At 39.4% G+C, this 13,166-nt stretch overlaps 1 protein-coding gene across 1 annotated transcript; it reads left to right on the plus strand.

Moving 5' to 3' along the window:
- The first annotated feature begins 3,747 nt into the window (after positions 1 to 3,747).
- Positions 3,748 to 11,835, plus strand: b3galt4 (UDP-Gal:betaGlcNAc beta 1,3-galactosyltransferase, polypeptide 4). The gene is made up of 2 exons (XM_048245048.1): positions 3,748 to 4,123; positions 7,871 to 11,835. Exon 2 carries the CDS (start codon positions 8,084 to 8,086, stop codon positions 9,200 to 9,202), a length of 1,119 nt encoding a protein of 372 aa, XP_048101005.1. The 5' UTR covers positions 3,748 to 4,123; positions 7,871 to 8,083; the 3' UTR covers positions 9,203 to 11,835.
- The last annotated feature ends 1,331 nt before the right edge of the window (positions 11,836 to 13,166 follow it).

Raw genomic sequence — 13,166 nt, forward strand, 5'->3', positions numbered from 1 at the left:
TATTTCCAAAGAGTTAGTACATTTTTCAGGCTTATTTCAGACTGGTTTGTTGCTAATTGGTGTCCTTTTTTTTTATTTTGGCCCTTTGAATAAATGGAAATGGTTGTTCAGTCTTTAAATAGAGCCAGTGTGTTTTTGCATTTACGTGTTCCACAATGTTAAAGTTGTACAAACACATAGTTAAGCATTATTCAGCCTACAGTAGGAAAGTGTTTTTGGTGGTCTGATTTAGAGGTCACTGAATCATATACAGTATATCACATGAAAGTATCAGTCCATCATTTTCCAAGACTTATAGACTTGTATAGTTATTGACCTCTTGTCTGGGGGTTGACTGATAGATTGTCTGTCCAATCAGAGGGGCCTGTATGATCCCTCTTTACTTTGCACAATTTTGGCTAAAACAGTAATTAGACAGCATAGTATGTTTATGTAAGTGAATGAATGAAGGAAAATTGTAAAGGCAAAGTTGAAGATGGACATGATAATGTCCAAATTCGACAGAAAGGTGCAGATAACTGCAGCTAGCCTCCAAAGAGGTGACTATTGTTGTGACGTCTAGCAAAAGGTGCATGCTATACTAATAAATATAGTTTAAGATTAATAAAATTCATGCCTATGCATGAGTCATGGTTTTACCAAAATCATAGAACACCCAAAACTATACATATTCTAAAAGCATATGCCCTGTACATGAAATATAGCATTAATCAACTTATGTCCCATCTTCCTCCATACCATGCATAATACATACTCCTCTATTCTGTATAGTCAAATCAAGTGAACAGCTGATACATTTTGGCCTGCACTATTAAGGGAAACAAATTAAACATCATAAACTATATATTTTCTAAAAGCATATAACCTCTAGAAGTGATATGATACCAATTAGGACATGTCCCATCTTCCTCCATGCCATGCACAATACATTGGCCTCTATTCTGTATAGGCGAATCTAGTGTAAAGCGGACACATTTTGACATATACTGTCTAGGGAAAGCAAATTAAACACCCTAAACTATATAATTTCTGAAAGCACAAAACCCTCTAGAGGAGATATAACACCATTTAAGGCATTTCCCATCTTCCTCCATGCCATGCACATACATTGCCCTATATTCTGTATAGGCGAATCTAGTGTAAAGCGGATACATTTTAGCCTATACTGTCTATGGAAAACAGATTAAATACCCTAAACTATATATTTCCTGAAAGCATATTACTTGTAGATGAGATATAACACCAGTTAAGACATGTCTCATCGTCCTCCATGCCATGCACAACACATTGCCCTCTATTCTGCATAGGTGAATCTAGTGTACAGTGGATACATTTTGGCCTATACTGTCCGGGGGAAACAAATTAAACACCCTAAACTATATATTTTCTGAAAGCATATACCCTCTAGATGAGATATTACACAATTTAAAACATGTCTTATCTTCCTCCATGCCATGCACAATACATTGCCCTCTATTCTGTAAAGGCGAATCTAGTGTAAAGTGGATACATTTTGGCCTATAATGTCCAGGGAAAACAGATTAACCACCCTAAACTATATATTTTCTAAAAGCATATGCCCTCTAGATGAGATATAATACCAGTTAAGTATTATCTTCCTCCATGCCTTGGACATGGTACATATTCCTGTATTACATTTACTCTGTATTAAAACACATTGATTTTAATATCGCTGAAAAAGGTAGAGCATTCCAAAATGTTCAATGTTAACATTTAAAATCATATTATTGTTTATTTTGACCATCATTTGTCCTCAGATTCACCCCTGTGGGCTGAATAGTAATTGAGATATAGGGCTATATTTGCCTAATACGCATGGTCACTAGCAAATAGTTTAGGGGTTTGTCCAGTCCTCATTGGGTGTGGTTTTGTTTTCAAAAGTCCGGCACCTGGCACAAAAAGGTGGATCTTATGTTTCTTAGTTAGTCATGGGTGTGTTTTGGGCGTAACATCCTTTAAACCAATGAGAGTGACATCTGTCATTCCCTTTAACAGCAAGGAGTTGGACTTCAAACAGCGCATCAGTATTGTGATAGTCAGCGGCACATTTGAAGGAATCTGCTGAGACCGTGTGGAACAGGTATTCCACTAAACCATGCTTTACTAAAACCTAGCAGAGTATAGCCTATAAACGCATCTGCACTCGTCTATTATTTAAACTCATTGGCAAAGTAAAACTATAACTTCTCTGTGGTGTCATAGTCAACGACAAAACAGTTAATTACGCTATTGACTGACAATAGGTTACCATTGACAAAATAGCCTGAAAAAGACAACACTTACCCCAATAGTGTTTAAATGACTGAATAAGAAACCTAAGGACATTTATCCTGCAGGAGTTGCTTACATCTTGTGACAGTGCGTCTTTAGATGTACTCCATATGTGCCTCTCGCCTATTCACTTTTAACTGTCATTAACAATTTGCAAATGATGGTTAATAACTACTCATTGTGAGACGTATTTCCTGATATCTTTATTATAATTATGTTCCATTGTAATCGTGTAATTTGTAATGTTTTGCATGGATGTGCGCTGGTGCACGTTCCTGTGGACGAGTAAAGCAGGGTGTAGTTGTGCACCCGCCCATCACTGTTGATAATGCACTCTTAAATAACATATAAACAACTCGCCATGGATTTCTGACCAGGTATTTCTGGTCAGTGGCGAATGCGCTTAAGGTAGTGTAATGAGCGCGCATTTTTAGATAATGCGCCAGGACCCCTCTTTAGGTCGTTAATGGCTACACCCCTTGGTGCATTGCTCAATAAAAGAGACAGGCATGACGAAAAACTTGAGTGTATAATAGAAATATGTGTTGCATCATGATGATTATACGCTTTGCGCCGTGCTGTTGACTGTCATGATAGGGCCCATAGCCATTCTAACCTCTTGGCAGCCATTTTGGTGGGCATCATTTCTCAAGGTCAGATTTTACTAGATTTTTAGTATGTTATTTAGCATGTCTAACAGTACCAGAATCCATAAAAAAAACCTTTTGTATCAATTTTTTTGATGTTGAACCCTATATTGACCCGCCTAAAGTTACTCAACTTGCACTGGATCATCTTCCTGAATCTCAATATTATCACAAGTGTGGGCAAATTTCTAAGTCAGCACCAGTCAGTTATGATGTCATCACATCACCAAAAGTATTGGTTTTACCAAGAATATTTTTCAATATTTTAAACTACAAAAATACATACCTATAAAGTATTTTGATACAAAATACGAAGCCGCTTTTCTCAACCCAGTCAAATATAAATTACGAATACGATATATTTTGTATTTGAAATATGGAATACATGCAATAAATACTGCTCATCCCTGTAGGCATCACTTGTTCTGAGATACCATGTTTAGTTCAGGAGATATAATGAGTTATAGTGGAACATTTAATGGTTGCCATGGCGACCATTAGGGTTTTTTGATAATGGTTTTATATCTGAAAATGTTCAGGGCTCCAAACTGTAGGCTACAAGTTCACCAAGTTTCATGCCTTTATTAAAGAATTTGACCTAATTTTCACATATCCCATGCAATAGCTTCACTCTCATATGAGAGTGAAGCTATTGCATTTTATCCCCCAAAAAAGTATATTATAAATAGAGTCAGTTTTTCCATAATCAGCAGGAGTAGTATGTTGCTAGGGAGGTTGTGATTTTGGAAGCATAGGCTCAATAACAGTGAAGCTATTTAAATGTATCTTCATTTTCGGTTTTGCACTTTGTAGCGGTCAGACGCTCGACTGAATGCTCAAAGGGATGCATTTTATTTATCCACAGAATATGTACACGGTGCTTTTGGATAAAAACCGGGTTAGCTTGTTGTACCGGTTAGATAGGCAAAACGCGATTCTGCCCATTCCTGTCTGACAGCAACAAAGTGACGTATAGCCTACTAGACATTCTCGCAAATGGCCGTGCTGAGCTTCACTGCCCGAGGCGATCTGTTTGCATGGAAACATTGGATGCAGTGTGTCTCTTCCATAGACAGTAAAAGATAGGTCTCTTCATCAGTAGCGGCAGCCGGGATCATCAACAGAAGCATCGCCACGAGGGTATCACAGGACATACGAGGACGACCCGTTTTCTCGAGTGTAAGGTAGGTATCTGTAGCGTAACCCAAGATTAGTTGAGATAGTCAAATTGTATCTTTTTAGAACAAATAGCTGGATATAACCATTACGATCGATGTTGACCTAAATTAGCATACTTTCATATTGTCATTGTATTCGTTTAAAAAGAAGAGGCTGTAAGTAGGCTACTCCTTAACCCTTAAAGGAGTAGCCTACGAATGTTGGGAAATGAACGTTCTAAAGAATATCTGGGTTCATTGAATTTTAGAACCTTCAATTGTTGCGGAACTTAGAATGTTCAAAAACCTACACCTTTAAGGGTTAATAACAACGTTACAGTCTGCAGCATCCTGTTAACCCTTTGCAGACTGTGCCGAACATTCCATTTTTTCATACTCGATGGCCTTATGGCACAAAAAAAGGCTTATTGTATGATTATGCTACATGACAAAGATACAATATACCCACCACTCTAATCAGGAGAAATAGCCCTTTCAAATGGTATAAAATATAATTAATAAGTTTGAGGAGAACATACATAATTTTTAAAAAATATCTTTAAAATTCAACCCCAAAAAACACGAAAATATCAGTTTGTCAAGATTAATCTAATTTTTCTCCCAATTTCTATTGTAGATAGAGAAAAACATAGAGTGTATGGGAGATTCACAATTTTGTCCTCTACTCAGTGATAAACCTTCAAAATTCAACATCAAAAAACGTGAAAATATCAATTTGTCAAGATGAATCTTTCTTTTCACCTAATGTCTGTTGTAGATATAGTGTGCAAAGGATAGCCAGTGTTGTGTTCTCCTCAGTGAAAAAAAAAACAGAATCAATTTATCACCTTTGGTTCAGAAGTTATGATTAATTTACTCATAACAGTAGCAAGTAGAATTTTTACAGAGTAGAATGTTTTCATTTCCCGGTTTGGCATCTGATCTAAAAATACAGATATAATGGTCATGTAAAAAAATAAGCTGTTTTACCATCAAAACAAGCTCAATATGGGATGTCTTACTGTACTCTGAAGAGGCTAAATCAATTGTGGGGAGGACAGATAAAGGCTGAAAGACAGACTAGCTGATTGTAACTGCTTCTCCGTGTGCTTCATTCTACTATGAAAACAAGAATATAGAGACACTGGCACATGTGTTAGGTTTACGAAAGGGGAAATAAATCATTTTATTTAGAAAAGTCTTAAACAATGTGATTAAATAACCAGGAACAACAACTTCAGGTAAATAACAAACATATGTTTACAAACATGCAGTAACTATTAGAACTACAAGAATGACAAGACAACAGTATAACAAAGATCAACAAATCTTACATGATGAAGCAAACATCAATTCATACTAACATTCACACACATATATATAAAAACAATTAAAACGTTAGAAGAAATTCAATACATTTAACAACCATACAGCATATAATTCGATACAATATATAATTATCCATATAATTTGCCCCACACATAAGGTGATACACTAACGCCACATTCACACCAGATCCGTGGTGTGTGCATTGTCACAGCTGTGGCATGGTTGTGTGTGTGTGTGTGTGTGTGTGTGTGTGCATGCGCAGGTGTGTCCATCTAAGCCTAGCAGACGATGGGGTGTAAATGCTATTGGAGTTGGTGTCTCTGTCTGTGTTGGAAGGATAGGCAAAGTGTATGCTTTGACCAAACTCAAAATAAAGAAATTGTCAGATAAGAAATATAGAAATTGAATTACAAATCTAAACAAACTATTATCACTATAATCCCTCTCATTATTGTTATAAGCAACACTCTTATCACAACCAGAAATGTGCTTGCGCTTCAGATGGACGACACACACACACACACACAAAACATGCTTACCCAGCTGAGGATGATGGAAGATTATCTCCTCCTGTAGCACATCATTGTCTTCTTCTTCATCCAGAAGCTACCCATCCATGTCCCATGTCCATGCCATCGTGGTCCTTGGGGTCATATTTGCCATCAGCAGTCGGCTGCTTTCACCCCAGTTGCACGTACTTCTCTCCCTCCATCTAAAATAACAAAATCACAGGTCTGATAGTGAATAGGTTGTTTAGTTTTATTTTACATTACTTCCACATAATCTTAATCACCACCAACCATGACTCTTTTCACTAAAAGTATTATTGTCACTGGAGGACTCCAATATTGCTTGGAGAGGTTTAAAAAGTTTTTAAAAATTGATTTATTAACATGAGTCAGGAGGTATGACAGAAAACATCTAAACAGCATATGCATACACATACACACCGTGCATAGGCTACTGCAGTTGCGTGAAAGACAAAACACCCCTTAGAAAATAATGTGTTGACGAGTAGGCTTGGGTGTATGAGCTCCCATCATAGTTAGCCACCCAAAAAAACCTCATAATCGTAGCAGCAGCCAACCTTACAGCCTAAAAGCTAAAAACCATACTAAAACACATTTATAACAAATCTTCAGTCATGTATTCATGAAAACAGCAGTCAATTAATAAAATCCTTACGCTACACCATCGGTGATCAACACAGTCTTCACGCCGGTAACGTAACATTAACGCTGTCATTCATGTCAGATGTTTCTATCTAAGTAAGCTAAGCAACTTGGCTACAAACAACTGTAAATTGTGCTATACATATTACTTAAGGAATGAAAGGTTTATTTGACAATAAAATACCAATTAGGGTCTACTTGACATAAAGTTGGTAGTCATGAAGCACGGGAGTGAACTTTATCGCGACTACGCCATTAAGGACATGTTGCAGCCTCTCCTGATGCTAACGCTACCTAACTTAGCTAGTTTTCTATCAGATGACAAGCAAGCAACATCGCTCAAAATAGAACAAATCGTTAAAGTTTCAGTCTTAGTAGGTCTGTAATCTTGGTTGACATATAGTAGCCCCCCAAAAATGACTGAAAATGATGAGTTTACTAAAGATTACGGTGTGCTAAAATACCAGCTGTCATCAGCTGAAGTGAACACACACACGCATTATGTTACGGCCATGCATACAAGGTGTAATTACCAGCAAAAAATAACTTTTAAAAACGATTTTGAAGTAATAACACGGATAACAAGTAATAATAACATAAAAGACTTGTTTTTACCTCAGATGATCCAGTAGTTTCTCCTTTAGACGACGCCAAGATCAACGATGCATAGTGCTTCCTGCTGTTTTTCCTCTAGTGGAGGGAGACGCCAACTCTTGATTTTTCCTTCACGTAGTAAAACAAATTCGCGCCACAAATCCCTTTAACCAATCATATCGCCAGAAAGCCTATGATGTGACGTTTTTGAGGAAGTTTTCAGTGATAAAATTGGTTGGGGTATGGCGGAGTTATTAGACTGGACGTCATCGGTACTGGGGTACCGAAATTAGAATGGGCCGTCTGCAAAGGGTTAAACAACTCTCAATAACTTCTCACATATAGAGGCTAAAACAGCATTCGCATTATCTGTGTAGCCATGAAAGCCAGCTATCTATAGGGTCTCCTAGTGTTAACCAATGGCTGTTAAGGATAAACCATGAAATTGTGTTCGATTGTTTGCTGCTCGATGGGACACTGAAAGCCTATTTTAAAAGACTTGATATTTGGGAAAAAGCGGTAGGCTACACAAGGTGTTGGGAAACGCAAACCGATAACAGACCACTGCTAAAAGAGCAAAGTTTACATATCTAGTTCTGGGCATTCCATTCAAATTTGAAACAGTCGTCGCGACGAAACGACAGGTTTGGAAAAGTCAATCGATTCTCCCTTTTTCCAGGCAAGCCTTCGGTCACTGTGTGGAACTGTCTGCCTGAGAGGACGGCGTAAATAGGACAGATCCCCTGGCATCTATGGTATACTGCAGAGTGTACTACGCCACTACCAATCAACATGACAACAGAGTGGAGTTGGAATTAAACAGTCACCTTAAGTGACAAGGAAAGGTTGGTATATTGTGGATGCTGCTTGTCAAGTCACTGGTAGAGGATCAATGGTTGGTCGGGGATTATGGGGCTGCAAAAATCGTTTGGGCAAACGCAGTGGGAGGTTTGGAGTGGCGCCTGCTGTCTGTGGTGGCATCATGGGCACCTTCCTCCTGGTACTACTTTTCATTGACTCCATTGAACTGTGGGCAACGTCACTGGGGATGACCGGGCATGTTAAAGAACCTACCCAGGGCGGGCTTCTACCTCAGAGTATGCCACCCACACGGCCGGAGGAGTACCTGCTGATGCCCAGCCCCCTGGTATGCCAGCGTGCCAAGCCTTATCTCATCACCATGGTGACAACAGCCCCAGCCAATCAGAGGGCACGACAGGCCATCCGGGACACGTGGGGAGGGGAGGTGGAGATCCGTGGTAAGCGGGTACTAACCCTCTTCATGGTTGGCATGCCCGCTGACCCCACCATGGGCAAACTGCTTGTAGTGGAAGCACGAGAGAATGGTGACCTGGTCCAGGGCCGCTTCCAGGACTCCTACGGCAATCTGACCCTGAAGACTCTGGCCATGCTTGGTTGGGTACGCCGATTTTGCTCTCAAGCACGCTTTGTGGCCAAGGTGGATGACGACGTACTCTTCAACCCATCGGCTCTTCTGCGCTACCTAGACCACAGCCATCCGCTTCAGAAGACATCAGACGGCCAGCCGGCAGACCTCTATCTCGGCCGCGTCCACATGCGCGTGAGGCCCAACCGGGATCCTTCCAGTAAGCATTTCATGCCTACCCAGGCCTACGCTGGCGCGGTGTTCCCAGACTACTGTAGCGGGACGGCCTACGTGCTCTCACGTCCTGCCGTCCTCAAGCTCTGCCTGGCCGCTGCTGCCGCCCCCCTGCCACACCCTCTGCCCCCTGAGGATGTGTTTGTTGGCCTGAGTGCCCATGCAGCGGGCCTCGTACCCACACACTGTCCACTCTTCTCAGGGGGGCCAGCTGTGCCCTACGGCCGCTGCTGCTACCAGGCCATGGTGTCAGTGCACCACGTCATGCCGTCAGAGATGGTCCACTTCTGGGCAGATGTCCACACTGCCGCCCCCTGCTCTTGGTTGGGCACGCGGGCCTCTCTTGGGGTCTGTAAGGTGCGAGCACTGCTAGGGACCCTGATAGGGTAACAGGCTGCTGTCTGAGTTGAAGGAGAGCCGACGTTATGGTGCCCAATAGAAAGACTGACGTATGCAATGTAAAACACATAAATAGGAGTACTCACTATACACAACATGCAATACTGCACAAGATAAGACAGAAGGCAAAAGCACAAACCAAGCAGTAGCATTGAAAATCACTGTTTATTATCACAATTCCTATTTATAGCTTAACATTCAGGATTTGAATGTATATTACTGCATTTTCATTATAGTTAGGGATGCACCGATTTGTGAAATTCAGTACTGATACCGATACAATTTGTCCGATAAACAATATATATTGGTATTTGTTTTATTTATTTGATTTGTAGTTAATTATACCCTTTACTAGCTGGAAACAAACATATTCAAAGTAAAGGTGCTTTAAGCGATGCCACGTGTTTTTTAGGCTAAAACATTTTTTGTCACTTACAGCAAACATCACCTCACCATCCGCTAGCTGCCAATGTCCTGAATACACTGAAAAAAAACGCAATCTCTCTGGACAGCCCAAGCTCCAGAAACAGCAACAAAAACAACCTGGGCAAACCTAGCCCATAAAAAAAATAACAAACTGTTCCAGCAAATCACAGATGAGATGAGCGTTTAGGAGAGTTTCAATTGCACGGGAGGGAGGGGGAGGAAGTAGCGAGCTAGCTCTGTTGAATGTCAACAGAAGTGACGTTACCCAGCATCGCTTAGAGTACCTTTAAAATATAACTGAACCATTTTTAAGGCTTTCATTTATGGCACTATCACACATCACAGAACATTTAGCTAGTGCAGAATTGATTTGACTTAAAAGATAAATATCAGCCACTGCCTTCGGTAAATGTCATATAATTTGCCAATAGCGATACGAGTCAACAGGGCCGATACCAATGTAAGGCTGATGTATCGGTGCATCACTAGTTATAACAAGCCATAACAGGCTTTGCTAAGGCTTTACATTAATGAAGTCTCTGTGACCTATATGCACTATACTGAAAGAAAAGGTGATGAAAAATTCAACAGCTTGTCTAAACAGTAATGGTTTCATTCAACATGCTATGCACAATGCTGAGGTCATGGATAAGAAATCAACTCTGGAATTTGAGTCACCAAAAGCCTTTCCTTGTTAGATCCCTCAGAAGGTTCAGTGTTGAAACATTTCAGTGTTTTGCATTGCCATTTGTATTAGTTAATAGCTTGTTTAATGCTAAAACATGTTATTGCAACACACCATATTTATATATGCAGCCAAATTTTTTGATCAAAAGGGATCGTCTCAATAGTGCACACTTAAATATTGATGTCAGTGACTATGGATTACCTTTGCTTTTATAATCAGACATTTACAAATTCAATGACTACCGGTACTTCAGTAATGTAGCACTGTCTAGGATGTGAAGCACAGTCTTCGCAAATGCACTGTTTTTTTTTGATAATGTGTGAAATCCTTTTTTTCAAGGGGTTGTTTCTACATAACATTGAAATTACTGATGAGGTGTCTGTACTAAATCAGGTCAGCCTTTGTGAAATGCATATAGAGAGTTCGTATGAGAAAGCCTATAGGTGTTACTTTGACCCTTGTGCAAATTAATTGAAACATGAAGAATAATACTGGCTGATGCCGTTGTAATGGCAGTGCAGACCCAAGGCCAAACACCATGTTAGCAAAAGTTTTTAAATTTGTGGTTCTGGCTCCTAAATTGAACGGGTTCTTCCTGGGGTTATGCCACACCGGTCATGACAAACAGGACAGTAGTTTTTGTATAATCCTGCTTATACACACACTGTACCTGCAACATAACCTCTTTGGTGGTTGTAATTAACTGATTCAACATTGGCATGTGAATTAAAAAAACATTTAATATTACTGGGCCTTTCAGCATATGAAATGGCATTAGATTGTAGGCTAATTCAAATAGAGGAAATCATGTTTTACTTTGATTCATTTGAACAAAGGTATCTGCACTGGGAAGGTGAAAAGAAACAGGGAAGGTGAAAAGAATTTCAGACATAAATCAGTGAAACTTTGTTTTAAGCAACTGAATGTGAAAAATATAAAATGTAATATTTATTGATCTATTTTAGCAAAAACAGATTGTTGTCATGGCTTGTGTGTAAGAAATGTGAACTGTAAGTGTCTAAATATGTGTTGCATGATTGGAGAGTGATGGTCTTGGGGTTTCACCTTTCCATTTGATCAGGTTGACTTATATTCCTTTATGTCCCCAAGTAGAAAAGCTATTCCCATCCTACATGTAAACCATTTTTACATCCACTGTCAACATAGCTTGTATTTTAACAAAATTACTCAAATACCGAGGCAGAGTTTCCGAAATTTAAATCAGACCGTGGTACTGACCTGATAACATTTGGTGTGTAGTACGCACATCTGTTTTTGTAGCAGCATATATTACCACTCAGCTGCCACCCAAGTACAAAAGGGCGCCAAACAGGGAAACAAATAAAAAGTTAATCTAGTGTCACCATGCAATAAAATATTACCGTAATGTTTGGTACTTGAGCGCATGGAGAAACAGGACCAGGTTAATGCACTGAAAACTTGTGTATGACAATATTTGATGGGAGCCTGTTAGTGAAAATAGAGCAATAATAAACTCAATAATAAAATCTCTTGTCTCAATCACTTCCTTATCTTAATTCAGTCTTCAAGGTACAGGTTAGTAACTTGTTGACAAATGATTCAATCTTCTATTATTTGTTATGGTCTCATTTGGCTTGGACTTATAGGTGTGCACATATATATATATATATATATATATATATATATATATATATATATATATATATATATAGACAGACCATATGTATGTGTGTGTGTATATATATATATATATATGGGGCATGAGAACAAGAAGAGTGGGACACATCATTTGCTTTTTCAGCAGGTACAAATAAAATCTCAGCCTCTTACTCTCAGCTGTGTGTGGGGGGAGGGGGGTATTCAGAACCCTCCAACAACCTCTGACCTGACGATGGGTATATGGTTTCTAGGAGGCTTCCACGCCATAGAAGTCTCATCTACCCAAGCTCAAATCAGAACATTCAGAACAACCTACAAAAGGAATAATTTTAAAATATAACCGCAAGCGGTGATTTACGGGGTCCGAGCAAAACGAACATGAGGTAGCATAGCTTTTTAGTTTTACATATGCTTTGATTGTTTGGGCCCAATTGTTCAAAAGAAACGTGATCGGATTTCGGTTATCGGATTTCAGTAACCGGATTTCGGCTATCGGATTGGATCAAATCTTGAAAATGGCTTGTTTAAAGGGAAACAAGGATCCTGAAATTGGATTAGATCATATAATCTATTCTTGGTTTTGATCTGGATAAAACCTTCACTTTGTGTTGTTCAAAACTTTTGAGTTGGATTGGAATAAATTTGATGCATAAAATTAGGATTACCCTGTGCTGTAACGTTATAGTGTGCTAACCTCCACAACCCAACAGTATTCTAACAGTAGTATTCTAGTGCGCTAATCTCCACAACTCAATAGTAGTCTAACAATACTCTATCCTACAGGACTATGCATTAGTCATGGATAAGATGAAGGGTTTGATAATGGAAGGCAGTGTTTCCCACAGAATGGAATTGTATTTGTGGTGGTAGGTGAAGGGGGGTGAGGGTGGGTTCTGTGTTGGAGTCAATAAGATGAACAGCCTATAATTATGCAGTTATACTTGCCTTGCACGACAAGTCCTGACAAGTAGCTGTAACGTTATAGTGTGCTAACCTCCACAACCCAACAGTATTCTTAACAGTATTCTTAACAGGGGGTTCTGTGTTGGAGTCAATAAGATACACAGCCTATAATTATACAGTTATACTTGCCTTGCACTACAAGTCCATATTGACAAGTAGCTGTAATGTTAATAGTGTGCTAACCTCTACAACCCAAAAGCTTTCCAGTATGCTAACCTCCACAACCCAACAGCATTC

Source organism: Alosa alosa, chromosome 6, assembly GCF_017589495.1.
Source record: "Alosa alosa isolate M-15738 ecotype Scorff River chromosome 6, AALO_Geno_1.1, whole genome shotgun sequence".
Classification (NCBI taxonomy): Eukaryota; Metazoa; Chordata; class Actinopteri; order Clupeiformes; family Clupeidae; genus Alosa; species Alosa alosa.

What these genes read in the sequence shown, in the direction of transcription:
- b3galt4 (XM_048245048.1), top strand. Translation starts at nt 8,084, where the DNA reads ATGGTTGGTCGGGGATTATGGGGCTGCAAAAATCGTTTGGGCAAACGC.